The sequence below is a fragment of the Podarcis vaucheri genome (genome assembly GCF_965113315.1).
Source record: "Podarcis vaucheri genome assembly, chromosome: 8".
In the NCBI taxonomy this organism is placed as follows: Eukaryota; Metazoa; Chordata; class Lepidosauria; order Squamata; family Lacertidae; genus Podarcis; species Podarcis vaucheri.
In genome coordinates, this window is record NC_138766.1 from 48,298,341 (window position 1) to 48,318,401 (window position 20,061).

The 20,061-nt window shown below is 46.4% G+C and overlaps 1 protein-coding gene across 13 annotated transcripts in view; it reads left to right on the forward strand.

Moving 5' to 3' along the window:
* Nucleotides 1–20,061, forward strand: part of GREB1L (GREB1 like retinoic acid receptor coactivator) — a 163,473-nt gene that overhangs the window by 133,435 nt on the left and 9,977 nt on the right. For all 13 annotated transcript variants that reach the window (XM_082235090.1, XM_082235085.1, XM_082235093.1 and 10 more), the window contains 9 exons: nt 3,677–3,792; nt 5,022–5,266; nt 6,958–7,511; nt 8,335–8,437; nt 14,636–14,791; nt 14,938–15,077; nt 16,671–16,832; nt 18,380–18,584; nt 19,638–19,803. In XM_082235090.1, coding sequence (XP_082091216.1) covers nt 3,677–3,792; nt 5,022–5,266; nt 6,958–7,511; nt 8,335–8,437; nt 14,636–14,791; nt 14,938–15,077; nt 16,671–16,832; nt 18,380–18,584; nt 19,638–19,803 — 1,847 coding nt within the window. The remainder of the gene's footprint in view (nt 1–3,676; nt 3,793–5,021; nt 5,267–6,957; nt 7,512–8,334; nt 8,438–14,635; nt 14,792–14,937; nt 15,078–16,670; nt 16,833–18,379; nt 18,585–19,637; nt 19,804–20,061) is intronic.

Below are 20,061 nucleotides of genomic sequence, written 5' to 3' on the forward strand. Positions count from 1 at the left end.
CTGCCTGAAACGGCAACGTAGGGCTTGTGTCTGCCCACCGCCTCTCCCTCAGCCACCTTACAGCTGAGCGGGAGGTGGTGGAGAGGCTCCACGCAGCGTGCCCCACCCCCGGTTGCAGGACTCACACGCCACACCGGGCACCTGAGCCGGTTAGTGCAAATGAGCCTATGTGTAGGTTCCTGGAGTGAAGATTATGGCTGCTGTGCTACTGAGGGCTAAACAATAGTTTGGCTTAGTGTTATGTCTGTTGGAAGGAGGCAGTGGTAAAACCACACCTTCACTGTGCACCTTTAGGCAAACATGTTCCATTTTAACCAGACCTTTGGTTGATTTGAATGACATCCTATGCCCTTTTAAAATGTGGGGTTGGGGGGGCGTTATTGGGTTGTTGTTTTTATTTTGATTATGTATTTTGTGGTGTTTATTATTTTGATTTTATTCTGTGAACTGCTGAGACCTCCGGGTATAGGGTGGTATATAAAGTCAATAAATAATAATAGAGCAGTAGCAATGAAGTCTGGAGAGGAAGGCAGTGACTGCAGTACTGGGAACCTTCTCGTTCGTGCTATGTCATCACTTAGCTTAGTGCTATGTGCAAACTGGACTGCTAAGTAGCTTGTATTGGTACAAGTGCTGGTGCTGTGACAGCTTTTTGTAGACATTCATTGGCTCAAACTCTTAGTAGAACAGGATGCATCATGCAGCTTTCTGTTCATAACAAGTAAAAGGTAAATGTAAAGGTACCCCTGCCCGTACGGGCCAGTCTTGCCAGACTCTAGGGTTGTGCGCCCATCTCACTCAAGAGGCCGGGGGCCAGCGCTGTCCGGAGACACTTCCGGGTCACGTGGCCAGCGTGACATCGCTGCTCTGGCAAGCCAGAGCCGCACACGGAAACGCCGTTTACCTTCCCGCTAGTAAGCGGTCCCTATTTATCTACTTGCACCCGAGGGTGCTTTCGAACTGCTAGGTTGGCAGGCACTGGGACCAAACAACGGGAGCGCACCCCGCCGCGGGGATTTGAACCGCCGACCTTTCGATCGGCAAGCCCTAGGTGCTGAGGCTTTTACCCACAGCGCCACCCGCGCCCCATGTTCATAACAAGTAGCATTATGCAACTTACTTTTTTCTGTTAAAAACAAAATAATTCATTGTTTAAACACTGAAGAACAAAATGCTGTGCTCACAAGTAATGAGGTACAAAGAGTGGATGGATTATCAATTTATCACTAGGGAAGAAACCAGTTCGAAGATAATGTATTCTGTGATTTGGCAGCCAAAGTTCCTATTCATGTCTTTTCCTCTCATTTCAGTCTCAAGTGATGCATCAGCCTGCACTTGAGACAGATAACCTGCCGTTACATACATGCCCTTCAGAATGATTATACAGTGGTACCTCAGGTTACAAACGCTTCGGGTTACAGACTCCGTTAACCCGGAAGGAGTACCTTGGGTTAAGAACTTTACCTCAGGATGAGAACAGAAATTGCACGGTGGAGGCAGCAGCAACAGCGGGAGGCCCCATTAGCGAAAGTGGTACCTCAGGTTAAGAACTGTTTCGAGTTAAGAATGGACCTCTGGAACGAATTAAGTTTGTAACCCGAGGTACCACTGTATTTTAGTTCCTACATCTGAGCACAGCCAGTGGAGCAGAATAATAGAAGCTTGTGATGTGCTCTTGAGCAGGGAGCTTTGTGAGTTCCCCCAGTGGACATGGCCCAATTTGTATTATTTCCAGTTATGTGCTGCACATAACTATATTATTTCCAGTTGTGCATAGCACCAGAGGCTGAATTGTGTGGAGAAAGGAAGTAGATCTCTAATAGAAGAAATGGCTTCTGCCCCAGGTCAGAGAAAGGAATTAGTCACAGGCCTTTTCACAGTGGAAACTACCAGAAAGCCGAGCCCCATATTGACTCACTTATCCACCGACGTATTTAATTTCTGACCTATTCTTTTGCATCAAACGAAAATACTCGTGTGCAGAATATGTATGAGGGAGGCAGAAAGAGATAAAAAACATCGGATAGAGAGCAGCAAATAGTAGAAGGGAAGCTGTTGTGGAAAGTTTCTTCCTTACTGTGCACACATGTTCAAGACAGCTTTTCTTAAGATAAACACCCTTGAAAGAGACTCCACCTCATTTTTAATGACCACTGGGTGTTGTTGGTTTGTGCTGTGTTTCTGCTTCTTATTTGAAAGTATATGTTCTGCTCAGAGCTGTAGCTACGGGGTGGGTTGTGGGGCTTGCCAGGTTTTTTGCCCCAGGTCAATGCTCCAACGGGACACCATTGAGGCTCCCAGCCAGTGTGTGTGTGTGTGTGTGTACACAAATGCATATTGTGGGGGTGCCAAACTGGGTGAAATAAAGCCTAGTTTTGCCCCAACTTCTGCTCTTCATTCAGATGGTCATGGTTAGATTCTTTAGCTGCAAATGTTAGTCATTATAGTAAGGAAAGGGAAGCTTTTTTCCAGCTTGAGGGCCACCTTCTGGAGAAACCTTCTGGAGACCATATGCAGGCAGGGCCTAGAGTAAAAGTGAATTGAATTTTACCTTTGCAGAGTAGCCTGTTTCCTTCACAAGCACTTATCCCTCATCCTACTCTATCCTCTATCCAGGCAAGTAAGAAGCATTATCAGAATTCAAGGACACATTCCAGCCAGGCAAAACCACTCAAGGGTATAAATTAGGGATGGTGAGGGGTGTGTCTTGGGACAGAGTATGTGACAGGGAGAGTCCTGCATTTTGTTATTTCCTTGAAAATATTGTACAGTTCCAAAGCCACGTATACTTCAGCAAGCAGAGAAGGAGGAAATGCATACGGATTGCAGATATGGATTGTTTTAATCAGGAAATTTCAAAAATAAAAATGTACATTCTTTCAGCAAAATAGCAAATAAAACTTGCCCAGTTATTTGAAACAGGTAACGAAGCACAATACAGCTTTAAACACATTGAATTGCAAGGAAAGAAAGTGGTATACTGCTTAATTCATAGGCAGTGGTACCTCGGTACTCGAACGGCTTAGCTCTCGAACATATCAGCTCCCGAAGGCCACAAATCCAGAAGTAAGTGTTCCGGTTTGCGAACATTTTTCGGAAGCCGGGTGTCCGACGGGGCTTCCGCTTGAGTGCAGGAAGCTCCTGCAGCCAACTGGAAGCTGCACCTTGGTTCTTGAACGGTTTTGGGAGTCAATTGGACTCCCGGAAAGGTACCACTGTAGTAAGAAAGTATGGTGAACATTATAAGATGCAGTTGGAAAAGAATAATGATGAAAACCATGGAGGGGTGGTGGGAAGTCCAGTTATTCAGAGAATCCTATGTATACATGATTATGATTTATTTGTGATAATTGTTAAAGATAAAAATGAATAAAAATATTTTTTTTTAAAAAAAGAAATTTCTCCTCACCCATGCCAGCTATTCACAAAATAAATAGCACACACAGCTTCCCCCCTCCCCCATTCCAGCTGGGACTGCAGCAAAGGGTTAACATACACCACAAAGCCACAGTCCAATCTGGCTTGCTGTCATCCTAGAAAAAAAAGAGCTTTGCAAGTCTGGTGTCCTTCAGAGAGATGCAACAAACCCGTCAGCATTCAGCTAGCCTCAGAGAATGACTTAATTTGGATACGTATGCAATGGATCCCAAGCTTTCTTCTTGTTCTTTTCTCACAGGCCTGGAGAGGAAATGAACGGGAGGATTGGCTTCCTCATACTTACCAGGATTTAGAAGGTCTGCCTTGCATTGTTGTTTTAACTGGCAAGGATCCACTAGGGGAAACGTTTCCCAGGTATGCTCCGAATTCTACCGTGCAAATGTTATTTCAAAAGCATCTTAAGATATACTTCTAACCACTTATTTTACGTGATTATCTGCAAAGGTAACACTTTTTTAATCTCTTGCACACCCTCATTGTAAAATGCACACCCTCATTGTGAAAATATATGTTCTTGACTGAAATGAATATTTCATTTATTTATTCGCTTATTCATTTCAATAGTTTCACAATTATTTTATTTAAAAGCATTTATTCTGCTTTTCAGCAGACTTATCAGGGCAGTATGCAATCATGGTAATAAAACACTGATATTGAAAGTAGAAAACCACACTTAATTAACAGGAGCAGAACAACAGTTTTTAAAAATTCAACAGGAGCATGCTAGCCACCTTAAGGCTTCAGATAACTCTCAGCCTGGGAGAAGACCAGAGTCCTGATTCACCTGGTCTGGCTGAGGCTCCACTATTCATTGCTACTTCGTCTGCAGGCCACAGGATACATGGATAGACACAGTCAGGCTTTTAAACACAGACTATAGTGTATATGAAGGTTTGGACTCTGTAGCCAAATCTTTATGTTTAATTTTTTCAAACCGTTGTTCTGCTCCTGTTAATTAAGTGTGGTTTTCTACTTTTGATATGAGGGTTGCATACTTTTATATTTGAAAAAGCTGCTGTTTCGGTCTTTTACCTTCCGATTTGTGTGGTTGTGGAGCATGAGAAGCTGCAAAGGAATCATTCTCAGACTCTGGGAATTATGGAAGAGCCACATCCTCAAGCTGGGGCAGTGTAGAAGGAGGGAGCTAAGGGCTCTTCCTCAAGTGGGGCTATTGGGGTCTCATTTGAAATGGAGTCCTCCTCAGGCCAACACTGGGGCCTTGAGGCGGGGGGGGGGGGTTGGTACCAAGAAAGGGGGAAACATTTTGCTGAGTCAAATCAGAAGGTAAAAGACCGAAACAGCAGCTTTTTCAAATATAAAAGATCAAATGAAGACTCCATCCCATAGTTCTATGGATTCCCTCGTTCCCGCATTCCAGTCATCTGCTTTCTAGTGTAACTTGAGAAAGCAGTATGTTTCTTGTGAACTAAAAACTGCATCTCTTTTTTCCAGTGCAGGTTATTGATGTGCTTCAGAGTGCATGCTTATTGCTTAAACCACAGCCCAAAATGTTTTATTGAAATAATAATAATAATAATGCAATAATGCACCCCTTGTTAAATCCTTATATATTGATTTTCCAGATCCCTGAAATATTGTGATCTTCGGCTGATTGACTCAAGCTATTTAACTCGCACTGCCTTAGAACAAGAAGTGGGCCTGGCATGCTGCTATGTTTCAAAGGAAGCAATCCGAGGACCCATTGTAGCTCTAGACCTTAGTGAAAAGGAGCAGGAAAAGGCCAGTGTCAGTGAGAATGATACGGATGAGCTGCTGATTGACTTGGAGAGACCTCAGAGTAACAGCAGTGCTGTGACTGGAACTTCAGGTTGGCTGTGTATTTACCATTCCATACGGTCCTTGCTTGGGAATGAGTGTCCTTTTTCTTAGACATTGGACTTTGTGGAGGTGCTGAATAGTCAGCAGTTAAGCAAGCAGGAATGTAAGAAGCAATTTCAGTTTTTATAAGAGAAAATAGAAGGATGGGAATGAGGCATAGTTCTCAGAGTGGGAAGGAGGACAAGGGGAAGATGGTACAGAGGGGAAGTGGAAAGGAAGCGATGTAAAATCAGACTTTTGTTTGTTTATTTATTTGATTTGTATACCACCATTCATCTGTAGATCTCAGGGTTCACAACATTAAAAATACAAGATAAAAACGCAAACTACATAATAAAAACGAGAAGAAACAAAACAACACGAAAGAATAACCCCCCTCTCCCCAGCCCCTTCTGCAAACATATTTAAAAGGGTATAGGATGTTAATCAGCCCAAGGCCTGGTTGAAGAGGGACATTTTTGCTGGCTGCTGAAAGGTATATAATGAAGGCACCAGCCAAACCATCCTGGAGAGAGTATTCCACAGGCGGGGAGCCACTGCAGAAAAGGCCCATTCTCATGTCACGGACCTCTGGTGGAGGAGGCAGACAAGGAAGGGCCCCAGATGATGATCACAGAGTCTGGTTGGGTTCATATGGAGAGAGGTGGTCCTTGAGGCATTGTGGCCCTGAGCCGCTTAAGGCTTTATAGGTCAAAACCAGTTTGGACTTGAAACAAATTGGCAGTCAGTGCGGTCATCCCAGGATTGATGTAATGGCTTTTCCCATCATAATGCTATATAAAAACAGGAGAAGCTGTGCGTGGTAGGATGCTCCTTTCTGGACTCATGGAGACATTTGAACCCTTTAACTGTGATCCGTTAATGACAAATGTGGGTTATCCCTTTAATCATAATCAGGAGCAGATTAAAGATACTTCGGACATATCACCAAAGCATGGTTTAGCACAGGGGTAGGGAGCTACAGCCAGCCAGCATGCTTGGATTCTAATCTCCATGAGTTTGAGGGATGAGTTTGATAGGTGGATGGGGCATAGTAGCGCCAGGTGGCCCGTTTTTACCTGTGTGGTTTTAAATCAGACAACGGGCAAAAAAGTGTATGTTGCCTCAAGGCTTCCCAAGTGCCACCAGTCAGTCTTGCTCATCTGTCAAAGTTGGCCCATCTTAGACCCTGTAGGTTGTTGCCTGTGTCAAGACAGGCAGGAATACAGTGATAGGGCCAGCCACACCTGTTAACACTTCAGCCAGTCATCAGACTTTTAAATGAGAATTCTCAGATTTGTAGCAGAAGATCTGGCTGGTTAGATCTAATTCACTAACTCACCAACCATTTCATCTCCTGCGTTTTTGTGGTGTCCATAAACAGAATGAAGTCATTTACAGTATGGTGGACGCTCGGGTTGCGAACCTGATCCGTGCGGGATGCACGTTCGCAACCCACAGCAGCTCGTCTGTGTACGCGCAGGTTGCGATTAGGCGCTTCTGCGCATGCGCGACCCCCAAAACCTGGAAGTAATCTGTTCTGGTACTTCCGGGTTTTGGCTGGTCCATAACCCGAACAAACGCAACCTGAAGCATCTGCAAACAAAGGTGTGACTGTATAAATCTTGTAAGGCAGAAAACGTGTGTGACGTTCTGTACTTTAGCTTACTGGGTGTTTTTCAGTTTCTTTCTTTCTTTCAGGTTCTATAGCAGAAAATGGTGTGAGCTCCTCCAGTGCTACAGACAAGTCTCAGAAGCTGCCGCCACCCCTGAACTTCCAGAATGTGGCCCAGAGTTCAGTTGATGAAGGATTTGCGGCTGGGGAGACCTTGAAACAAGAATGTGACTCTCTTGGCAACCAGGTAGCAAGCAGCACCACTTCTAAACTGTCAGCAGCAACCTCCTCCGTCAGCCAGTCATTCCGGTGGCCGGGCCAGTCTGTGAAAGAAGGCAAGGCTTGGCGGGTGTCCTTGCCCCGGACTGTGATCTTATCCAAAGCCGCCTACTGCCTTCTTGGTGCCCAGAAGAGTGGGCAGCAACCTTTCTCCTCTTCTCTCTTGCCTCATGCCGATGTGTCTTGGGTGAGCTCTCTGAGGCCTTTGATACACAAGGATATGGCCAGTGAAGAGCAGTCTTTGTACTACAGACAGTGGACCACAGCTCGGCAGCACCATGTGGACTACAATAATCACGGGGACACCACCAGCGGCAGGAACTTTCACCCACGGCGGCTGCTTCTAACGGGACCTCCGCAGGTAATGTCCTCTTTGGGACTGTTGTGGCAGCTCTCAAAGTTCAGGGTGATTAGGGGTGGGTCAAAATGTTTTAGCAGCTCAGAAGGGTTGGGCTTTAGGATATAGAAAGGCATGTTAGGATACACACAAGCCTGCCAGTGAGAGAAGTCAACTGTTTTACTTCCATGCTTCCTTATTCCTGTGCTTGCATAATCCTGCAAACCACTGCATAGAACACTTTGGAAAGTGAGAGCAAATCTGTGGGTTGACTTAATACAAGTAGCATATGACCTTACTTTGCTGCTGAGCAAAGTAACTACTAGTGTGATCATTGTAGCAAAGGTTTGCTCTAGATTTACTTACAGTGGTTTGTTGGAGTGAAACAAACTATGATTCCTGGTTCAAATGTAATGCTAAGCCTCAAGCATCATGGCTTGTTTCCTCCTCAAGCAGGCGATAGCGAGACCAAACAGCCCAGTAAGCTGCCTTCATGGTAAGCCACCAACTGGTTTACTGTGAACTGGGCCAATATTGTATCACAGTATTGCTGTATCGGCGTTGCTGCAGAAGGGCAGCCTTCTTGAATTAGATATCTATCTAATTCTAATTCTTTTCCCTTTGATCACAATAAGATGATGTTGCATTATGTGACATAGGATCACATAATGCTCTCTCTGCAAAAGGACAAATACACAAACGGGGACTTAAACTGCATAGTGACTGGTGATGGTTGTTGGGCCATGCTGGGCAATCTTTAGCAGATCTTCAAATGAAAGTTCATAGCAGGCAAAAATACTTCTCCGATTATACATTTTTCTGAGAGTTCCCTCCCCCCTTTGTTTAGGTTGGGAAAACTGGTTCTTACTTGCAGTTCCTACGAATTCTCTTTCGCATGCTGATCAGGTTGTTGGAAGTGGATGTGTATGATGAGGAAGATATTAATACTAGTAAGTACTAAGGTCCAATTATAATTTCTTATGAACAGTTTTTTGTAAGGAAGCTTTCAGAGTGCCCTGGGAAGAGGGATTATACTTTTTTTAATACTGCTAACAAAGATTTGTGTACCTTCTGTAGGAAATGTATACTTTTTGTGCATTCTGCAATTTGTACAAATGAGTGAAATTGGACTAGAAATGCATGAGCTTGTTAGACTTGCATTCTCCTTGTTCAACATTCTCCTTCATCATCATAAATAATGTACATAATTATTAGGGGATGATTAGCTGCTTGTGCTTAAAATGGTGCCCCTTCAGAGTTTGTGCGGCCCCACAAACCTCTGTGTGTGACAGAGCTCCTCAGACATGTCTGCTCTAGTCACTGTTAGAGTCCGACAGTGGCTGTTTGCGGAAACGCCTCCAACAAAGAAGTTCCTTAACGGAAACACGTCTCCTGGACTCACGACGTGACAGCTTCCGACGAAGCATGGGTCTCCCTGCAATTGCTTCTGACACCTCCCCACTATTTTCACTGGACGTGTCTCTCACCCCTTTCTCCCCCCTGCTTCCTGCCTGCGCTGCTGCATCTCTCTCAGTATCCCTGAGATCCTCCTCCAGAGACCCCGCGCTCCCCCTGCTGGTCCCTGCTTTGGCTGTTGAGTCTCTCCCAGTCTCTGGGAGCCCTATCACCTCCTTTCCCTCTGAGGTCAGTTCCCTGACATCCACCTCCCCTCCAGGGCCCCCTTCCCCCCCGCCCCCTCCCTCTCCTCTGGGCGGTGAGGAGCTGAAACCCCGAAACGAATCCTCTTCATCTTCCGACGTCTCGAACATCTCCCTCCATCGGTCTTTGTTCCGACTCGCTGAATCCTCCTCCACCTCGGAATCAGAGAACCCCTCCAACTCCTCTTCTTCGTCTGTGGTGGCGAAGTATTCCCTCCGGAACCTTGCCACTGGCTGGGGTTTCCGAGGGAATCTCTGATGAAAAGTTTCAATTAGAACCTCGTCATCTACATCCTCTGCTCTGACCCAGGTGTTTTCCGACTCCGGTTCCCCTTCCCACATTACCAAATACTCTACTTGCTCTCCTTTCCACCTGGAATCTAGGATCTCCGCTGCATGGTAGCTGTGTTCTTTTTCCTCCATCGCTGGTCCCCTATTGACCCTCCCCTCTCTGTCCCCTATATACGGTGACAGCAACGATCTGTGGAACACTGGGTGCAACTTCATGTGGTTCGGTAACCGGAGTCTGAAAGCCACTGGGTTGACCTGTTGCGTGACTTCAAATGGGCCCAGTCTTTTGGGTCTTAACTTCTTACAACCTCCTTTAAATGGTAACCCTTGGGTGGACAGCCACACCTGGTCTCCCACCCTAAGGCTTTCCCCTTCCCTTCTGGTTTTGTCTGCCTGCCTCTTATATTCCTCCTTCGCCCGGTTTAAATTAAGTTGGAGTTGGCGATGGATCGCTTCCATTTCTTCAACGAACTGTTCTGCTGCTGGAACGCTCCAGTTCTCCCCCTCCCCCCCTGGGAAGGCTCGGGGATGACACCCGTGATTGGCCAAAAAAGGGCTCATTCCCGTGGACACGTTCTCTGCATTGTTGTAAGCAAATTCTGCCAACGCCAGCTTCTCCACCCAATCATTCTCTCTGTCATTAACATAACACCTCAAATATTGCTGGAGGACACCATTAGCTCTTTCCGCCTGCCCGTTGGTTTCTGGATGACGGGCAGTAGAGAAATTAACCTCTACATGCAGTAAGCTCATGAGCTTCCTCCAGAACCTGGAAGTAAATTGTTTCCCTCGGTCCGAAACCACCCTCAAGGGGGCGCCATGCAACCTAAACACATTTTCCACAAACAATTTGGCGGTTTCTTCTGCTGTGACCGCATGTGAGCAGGCTATAAAGTGTGCCATCTTGGTTAACAGATCTACCACCACCATAATGGCTGTTTTCCCTTTGGACCTGGGCAAATCAGTCATAAAATCTATTGCCACTGCCTCCCACGGTCTTTCCGGCGTGGGTAGTGGTTCTAATAAACCTGCCGGTGCCCGCCTCTCCCCCTTGGCTCGTTGGCAACGGTCACACCCTCTCACATATTCACGCACATCTTCCCTGACCTTGGGCCACCAGAATTCCCTGGTAACCAGCCACATGGTTTTGTGTTGCCCAAAATGCCCTGCTGTGGGGTTATCGTGCAGTTGCTTGAGTACCTTTTCCCTCAATTCCCCTTCAGGTATGTATAACGCTCCCTTGTAGTACAACGCCCCATTTCTCTCCTCAAAACCCCCGGGTTTGTCTCCCTCCCTCCTAAGACTCCTGAGTTTGTCCTGGGCGTATACATCCTGCCCCGTTCCCTCTACCAGTTCCCTTTGCCCCACCAATGCCGCCCCACACACCCAGCGGTCCTCGGGAATGACATGGGTCTCTTCGGGTACACCCTCTCCCTCCAAATATTCAGGTTTGCGTGAGAGAGCGTCCGCCCTAACGTTCTCCGGGCCTGGTACGTAACAAATCTCAAAGTTAAATTTGGAGAACTCCTGGGCCCATCTCAACTGCCGTTGGTTGAGCACTCGCGCAGATCTCCAATACTCTAGATTCTTATGGTCCGTGCACACTTGCACCTTCTGTTGTGCACCAATTAGTAGGTGCCTCCATCTCCGGAAGGCCTCATAAATTGCAAGAAGTTCCCGGTCGTACACCGTGTAGTTCCTCTCAGACTTGTTCAGCTTCCGCGAAAAGAAGGCACACGGTCGCCACTCCGACCCCTCCTTCCCCGGCTGCAGAAGAAGCACCGCCCCTATGGCTCGGTCCGACGCGTCTGTTTCGACCCTCAGCTTTTTTTGTAAATCCACATGTAGAAGTTGTTCGCCAGAGGCGAAGGCCCTTTTCAGTTCCTCAAACGCTCGCTCCGCCTCCCCCGTCCAAACAAACTTCTTTTTGCTGCTGAGACAGTCCGTGATGGGCGCCGTCAGGTGGGCGAAGTTGCGGATGAACTTACGATAAAAGTTTCCAAACCCTAGGAACCTCTGCACATCCTTCTTGGTCTTGGGTGTTTTCCATTCCAGCACCGCTTGAACCTTGCCGGGGTCCATGGCCAACCCTTTGTCTGACAAGCGGTACCCCAGGAATTCCACCTCCTTGGTATGAAACTGACACTTCTCCAGTTTCACCCACAGTCGGTTGGCTTGCAGCCTGCTCAACACTTCTCTGACGTCTCTCACATGTTGCTCCTCATTCTCCGAATACACCAACACGTCATCTAAGAAGGCCACGCAATTCTTGTAGAGCAAAGACCCCAGTACGTGGTTCATGAAAGCTTGAAAACACGCGGAGCCTGTTTGTAATCCAAAAGGCATAACTAAGTATTCAAATGCCCCCAAAGGGGTGAACATGGTGGTCTTCCATTCATCCCCTTTCCTTATACGTATCAGGTTGTACGCCCCCCTTAGGTCCAGCTTTGTAAAAATCTTTCCCTTCCGCACCCTGGTCAAAATATCATCAATCCTGGGCATAGGAAAAGCCGCCGGCTCTGTCACTGCATTTAAGGCCCGAAAGTCACATACCAGCCTCGGCTTGTCCGTGTTTTTTTTGTCCACAAAAAACACTGGGCTACCCCCCGCTGCCTTGGACTCTCTGATGAAGCCCCTCTTCAGGTTCTTGTCAATGAACGCTCGCAACTCCTGCATTTCCCTGTCTGACATGGCATACAACTTGCCTACAGGAAGCTGTGCTCCAGGGAGTAAATTGATCTGGCAATCAAAGGGTCTATGCGGAGGTAGTTGGTCAGCTTCCTTCTCGCTGAACACGTCGCTGAGATCAGCATACTGTGGTGGCACCTTCCCCTTCTCCACTACTTCAGTCCCTGCCAGGGTGGCTTGGGCCCCTGCTGACCCCTTTTCCCCCCTGCAGTGTTCTAAGCAATGTGCGGAACCGAAGGAAACCACTCTTTGATGCCAGCCCACCAGCGGATCATGTAGGGCTAGCCAGCTCATTCCCAAAATAATGGGAGCACCTCCCAAGGTGGCCACATTAAACGCTATCAGTTCTGTGTGCCTTGCCACCCTCATTATCATTGGGATGGTCTGCAAGCTGACTCCTCCTCCCAACAGTTCCCTGCCATCGATCGTGGTCACCTGCAGGGGGTTGCTTAAAGGGATAGTCTGTATCTGGTGTTCAGCAGCAAACTCCTTGCTCATAAAATTGCAGGAGCTGCCTGAGTCCAACAGTGCCTTTATTTTTAGGGGGTGTCCATTTTGCAGCTCTAGCGACACTTCAATCACTAGAGCCGGTCGAGGAGCTTCTGGCACTGGCACTTGGGGAAGGGGCACTTTCACTGCTCTTTGGCCTGGCTGCAGTGCCCTGATGGCAACCAGGCGTTGGCTTTTACCTGCTCCGTTTCTCCCTGCTCTTCCCCCTCAACAGTTCCCACCATCCCTTGCCATTCCTTCCTCTGGGGGCAGACTCTGGCAAAGTGGCCTGGCTGTTGGCAGAGATAGCATTTCCGGGCTCCCTTTCCCTCCTTCTTCGCCCCCTCACTGGGCTTTGAAACTGCGCGCGCGCGGGCTGTTCCGATTTCCATCGGCTCTGCCGGCGGGAAAGCTGGCTCAGGAATGTCTGGAATGCGTAACTCCTTCCAACGTTCCCCTCTCCCTTCCCGCCTCTCCAAGGCTCTTGCCTCCTGGCGCGCTCCAATGGTCAGCGCAGATTTGGTCAGCTGATCCATAGACACCGCCCTGGGGCTCCTGGCCAGCTCGTCTTTCACAGCTGAAGAAAGACCTTCTTCAAATAGCATCTGAATGGGTGCTGCCGATAAATCCCACCCCAATCTGTGAATCAGCATGGTAAATTCAGTCCAGTACTCACGGACAGATCTGCTTCCCTGCTTGCAAGCCATTAACTGTCTGCGCACCGCCCCTTCCTCAACGTCGCTGGAAAACATGATATCCATTGCACGAAAAAATTTCATAGTGTCCTTTAGGATATCGTTGTGCGTTGCCATCAGGGGTCGAACCCAGTCTCGCGCGCCCTTCTCAAGATGCCCAATTACAAAAGCAACTCGAGATTCCTCATCAGGGAACTCATCAAACTGGACATTCAGGGCATATTGCATTTCAGTCCTAAAGGCATGGTAATCCTTGGGGTCCCCCCCAAACTTCTGCACCAATCCTGGTACCTTTCTGGGGAACTGAGTGGTTCTCCCCTTCTTGTCTGCATCTTGAGCCCTCCTCTCCTCGAGCCTCGCCGTCTGCAGCGCCAGTTGGACCTCCAATGCTCGGCATCTTTCTTCCAAGCTTGGATCAGCTCCTCCCCCTGCTCCGGCTGGGTCGCTCATGATGCTTTCTCCTGCACAGGCAGCGTACAGAGACTGTCGGACTGCTATTAGGGGATGATTAGCTGCTTGTGCTTAAAATGGTGCCCCTTCAGAGTTTGTGCGGCCCCACAAACCTCTGTGTGTGACAGAGCTCCTCAGACATGTCTGCTCTAGTCACTGTTAGAGTCCGACAGTGGCTGTTTGCGGAAACGCCTCCAACAAAGAAGTTCCTTAACGGAAACACGTCTCCTGGACTCACGACGTGACAGCTTCCGACGAAGCATGGGTCTCCCTGCAATTGCTTCTGACACCTCCCCACTATTTTCACTGGACGTGTCTCTCACCCCTTTCTCCCCCCTGCTTCCTGCCTGCGCTGCTGCATCTCTCTCAGTATCCCTGAGATCCTCCTCCAGAGACCCCGCGCTCCCCCTGCTGGTCCCTGCTTTGGCTGTTGAGTCTCTCCCAGTCTCTGGGAGCCCTATCACCTCCTTTCCCTCTGAGGTCAGTTCCCTGACAATAATGTAACTATAAAGAATATTTTCAGACACAATTGCCTAGCTTTCAAAGTTGCTAAGTTGAACTGCTCAAGCTCCGGGGGTTTTAAACTATTCTAACATCTTGGCCCTGTTTTACTCCTAGGAAATCTACTATCTAGTTTGTTTAGGGTGCTGGGGATTATAACTCTGTGAGGGAAAGAATGTGCTTTGAATGTGCTTTAAAGATGGAATGTGCATGCAACCTCTCAGCACCAGCGAGTTGTGAGTTGTTGTCAGAGCAGTTGTGACAGCAGCATACTGAAATGTATGTTGATGTGCCTGGAGAACTTAGGTAGTGGGAAAGTACTGTATAAATAATAAGATTTTGTTTGGTATCAGTATTCATAAGATTCCTTTTTCAGGTCATACAGAGGACAAAGAAATTGTCCAGCCTAGCAATGATCAGTGGCCTGATGTTGAAATAATCAGCAAAATGCCTTTTGACCTCAGTGTGCATGATCCTAAATATTTCCTCATGAGTCTGGTATATACAAACCAGCTACAAAGAATAAAACAAGGCAAGTGAAAACTGATTTTGCTGCTTTCTTCTTCCTAGCCATTTGAAACATTTTAGAAAGCAATTGATCTTTCAGTTCTGTTGTGAACATTTAAATAACTAGCAGGAATGTCATTGCCTTTGTTCCTTCATTGTCTCCGTCCACAGAACCAAGCAAAGAAACCAAAGCTGAGGAACACAGAAAGCGGGCTACTGTGTCTATGATGTTGACGAAGTATGCAGCTTACAATACTTTCCATCACTGTGAACAGTGCCATCAATATATGGACATAAACCCTTCAGCTCCGGTACGCAGGGCTTCAAGTCACACAACCACATTAACAATCGTTCATTTTATCTTGGGAACAAGTTAGAAACCTTTACAGATCATCTGAAAAGCACCCAGAGATCTGCTGGTGGACCTTCTGATCCACTTTCTGCCAATCCTTGCTCCAGATCCCTCTTTCAGAGTAGAAGACAAGAATGCTTCTAGTACCAGGGGGGTGGGGAACCTTTTTCCAGCCTGAACTCCACACCCCATTCTAAGGCAGCCTCCCAAGGGCCACATGCTCCGGGGGGGGGGGGGGCAGAACCAGAGTCAAATGTAGGCAGCACAATAAATGTGGATTTTTCCTTCGTCTGGTAGGCTAGTTTTGTGTCAGGGACAAGTGTGCACCAGGGCTGAAGGAGGGCTGGAGTATGACTCGGAAGAGGGAGCCAGTGATTTGTGGGGAACTCTTCCAGCCACAAGGCAAGGGTCAGAGGCAGGGGAAGCTCCAGAGCTGGAAGGTGGAGCACAGGTTGGGTTGGAAGAAGAGGAGAAAGAGGCAGGTCAGGCAAGTGAAGGGCCAGGTGCTTCCCCACCCTTTTCTGCACCACTGTCTCCCAGAACCAGGAGGGGGTTGAAAAGGCATGAGCAGAGGACATTGCCACGCAGGGGGAGGTACATAAACTGGTCGAGGGGGAGTGGTCCCTGTTGCTGCAACTGCTTCATGGAGCACAGGCCTGGAAATTGCTGCCCAGATGCTAGATTGGGGGGGGGGGTCTAGAACTTTAGGAGTGACTGTATATGTTATCTTGGACACTAAAGAGTTAACTGTCTGCCATGTACATTCCTCTGGCTGGGAAGCACCCTTGACATTCCATCACACTCAAACCTCTGCCTCTGTCCTCCCATCCAGGTAAGCAAGAAGCATTATCAGGCACATTCCAGCAGCACTAAAGAGGGGTGTGACTCAGGAGGGTAGCCCGGGGAGAGTTCAGAGGGCGAGATAAAGAGATCTGATCTAGCAGAAATGCCTTCATGCTTTACCAAATCCCAAATCATGGGATTCATTAGGAGAAGCTATGATGCATAATGGTTTAAAATCAACATAACATTGTAGATCTGCCCTTTAAAGGGCATGCAGTTTTGCTGAATTATGTTCTGGGACCGATCCATCTGTTCAGCTGTAAGCTGTATTATTCTGCCATCGCACACATAACCACACACATGCAGTGCAAGAGGTGTAAGGTGTACCTTGTCCATTGGCTTCCTTGCCCATCTGCTCTGCAACATTCACACAAAAATACCTTCTTCAGTTCAGAAAACTTGGTGGTGCTTCTCTTTTTTCACTAGTATGCAATAATGAGTGAAGACAATGTGTAAAGTAACCAACTTGTCCTAAACGACAGGAGTTTTAAAGCAGCCTGATGTAAGAAGTGAGAATGACAAACGCCCTATATTGTAACCTTGCAAATAATAAAACTGTAGAAGACTGAGCCACTGTAGCTGTGTTCCTAGACTTAGTAGATTACTTTCTGTGCAAGATTTATCCAACTATGTTGCCCACACTTGTTGAATTGCATTGGCATGTGGCCTCTCTAGTAGGTTACAATTTCTTTCTCTTCCTTGCATGCAGATGTCTGACTCCACCCTACATGCATTTACATTCTCATCCTCAATGTTAGGAGAAGAGATCCAGCTTCATTTTATCATTCCCAAATCCAAAGAGAGCTATTTTGTCTTCAGCAAGCAGGGCAAGCATTTGGAAAGCATGCGGCTTCCTCTTGTATCTGATAAGGTGGGTGAAATCTGTCTTAGCTATGTAAAACACACCCTGTTGTAGCATAATATTTCAGTATAGCTCAGCTCTGAGAAACAGATCTAGAGTCTGAAGTTAGTTCCCCTCTACATTGCTCCTCCCCCTCAAGAATCACAAGCATCTCTGGCCATAAAGTAAGCCTTGAGTTACTATGGGCCATGGATGACTAGGTCTTCACATCAGTAGAGTTACCACAACCCAAGGAAGCTACAAGAGGTGCTCAAGTGAATCCACACCCCTCACTCTTGCTGCATATTGTTAGAAGCTTGCTGATCTTCTGCTTGTTGTTCTGTTGTGAATTTTATATTATATATATATTAACAATCTTTGGCTTCATGGATGAATTCATATGCCACATTCCCAATGCCCCAAACTGCGCTTTGGAAGATTAGGAATATGCTCTTGGCTCATGAACATTCTCTTACAATCTCTCATGCATGGATTCCATTTCATTTCCTAGTTTGCATGACCATAGTTTGTTGTGACATCCAAATTAGGAAAATTCTGGTTAATAGTAAACAAAATTGACCCCAAAGCCACTTTAAACTATACATTTCATCATCAAGGTATGGAAGTAATTCCTGTTAGCTCTAAGCATAGCTTGTCTAATTTGGATCTCATTGTGAGAAACTAGTGGATGCAAACCAGGAAGGGGAAGAGGAGTCCCATGTCTAGAAGGGGTAAAGAGGACAGATAAGGGAGCTTGCTTGCCCAGCACCTGTTTCTAAGCTTCCAAACTGTGGTTTGGAGCACTGAGAACCTTACCTAGTCCAGCATGTGTTTCCCACAGTGCCCAGCTAGATGCCTGTGGGAAACCCATAAGCAGGATATGAGGACAATAGCTCTCTCCTGCTGTAATTCCCCAGTGACTAGCAGTCAGTGGCTTGCTGCCTCTGTCTGGTGGTAGAACATACTCATCATAACTAGTAGTCATTGACAGCCTTAATCTCCATCTGTTCGTCTAATCCCCTTTTAAAGCCACCACTACATCTTCCATAGTTCAACTCTGGGCTTTGTAAAGAAAAACTTCTTTTTGACGTAAGATGTCAGCTGCAAGTGAAAACTATTATTAATGTTAGCAAAGGCCTATCAGTATGACAGACTATTTTAACACACACACACCCCTCAAATGTTATTGATTGCCATTCCTTAACAGAATGCTGTGGCTCTTTTTAGTTCTCATTGAAGCAAGCTACTTCATTTTAATTGAAAGCACGAAGTGAGAGCAAAACAACTTTCTCTCTGTTATGTTGTGGCCTGCAGAGTTTAGGGAACGGGCTAATTTTTTTTACCCAGCCTTAGCAGACCCATCACTGTTTCCTATAGAAGTCAGTTGGAGTAATTAATTTCTGTAGGAAGAGGATGGGACAAGTGAGAAATATGAAGAACCCTCTGATTGGCAAAGTTTGGTCTACCAGTGTGCATGTTCTCCCTACAAGAAAGTTGGGTATATCACCTCAGAAGCAGAGAGAGATGTGTTGTGCCCAACATATATGAACTCTTCTTTTCTCTTGTGCTGCTAACAGAACATGAATGCAGTAAAGAGTCCTATTTTCACTCCTTCAAGTGGACGCCATGAGCATGGCCTCTTGAATCTATATCATGCTATGGAAGGCATCAGCCACCTCCATCTGCTTGTGGTGAAGGAATATGAAATGCCACTTTATCGCAAATATTGGCCCAACCACATCATGCTGGTTTTGCCAGGAATGTTCAACAATGCTGGAGTTGGTAAGCGTTTATATAGTCTTATAACTTTTTGATTCTAAACATACCAGTTAATGACATGGAAACATAATTACAGGGAGCAATATCCAGTTAGCATTAAATGGGTAAGTAGTGAAGAGATTTCTTTGTTGTTTATAATTCTTCTCTTATCTATGCACATGCAGGCACTTCCCCTCCCTCCCTCCCTCCCTCCCTCCCTTTATTCTCTTTGATTTCCACTACAATTTCACTTACATGTACGGTTCTGTATGACATGTTAATGGACACATCTAAGATGGTCTTGCTCACATTGGGTATTTGGTGTTTGTTGGCAGTTAGCAAAATGTGGGGGGGATTTTGGAAGTTAGGAAGTTTTGATAATATTTTTGTTTGTTGGTTACATTTCCTGCATTTCCTCCGTACAGATAATGGTAGCATACATACAGTACTTCTCCTCCCACCCCCCACCCCAGCTTCTCCATTTTATCCCCACAACAATTTTGTGAGGTAGTTTAGGCTGAGAGATAGTGACTGACTAAAGCTCAGCTTGTGAGCTTCATTAGGAGAACTGAAATTGTGCAGAATGCTTATTCCAGAAATCTGGAAGTAAAATCCGGCCACTCTTCTAGGTTCATCTTGGGGCCTCCCAGTTTCATTCATGACTGCATAAAGAATAAGATCCCATAATTCAGCTTCACTGAATATTTTCAGAGATTTGAATACTGTTTAAATATATTAGTATAGCTAAAGCTTTGGCAGTGCTTTAGAATTTAGTGGACCTAGCATGGTGACTTCCTCTTCAATGCCATGCCATATGGTGGTTCTTTGACCTTAGAAGACATGATTGACTCTGCAGCCAATACTCATTGGATAGTCGGCCAGTTTCCCATTAGTCCTAGCTTCAAAGTCTGTCTCTGGACCATTTCATAAAGCAGAATTGCACTTGATTCCTACCCCTTAGCGTTCATAAAAGCCATTCTCCATACTGTCTATTTTCACAAACTTCCAACTGTTATGTGGAATTTAGAGGTCTCTGTTTCCCCCAAAATGGTAAAGTTCTATGCTACATGTTTTCAGGTGCTGCCAGATTCCTTATTAAAGAGCTTTCTTACCATAACTTGGAGCTGGAGAGAAATCGCTTGGAGGAGCTAGGAGTCAAGCGTCAGTGTGTCTGGCCATTCATTGTGGTTATGGATGACTCTTGTGTCTTATGGAACAGCCATGTCATCCAAGAACAGTTCAGGTAAGTCAGTGTCTCAAAATTAGAGACTAGGAACTATAGCAGAATCTTGGATCACTACACTGTTAGCCCCTTCACACATTATCCATGCTTTGACGGGGCAGCAGTGTTGGGTGATGTTGAGATAAGACCAGCAGCAGCATGGCTAAGCTGCTCCTTCTCACACGTGTAACTGGATAGCATGTGTGTTTCTTGCTGATTTGATTTGGAACACTGCTTTGTACTTTTAATATATCTAGTATTTCTACGTTCTAGACCTAG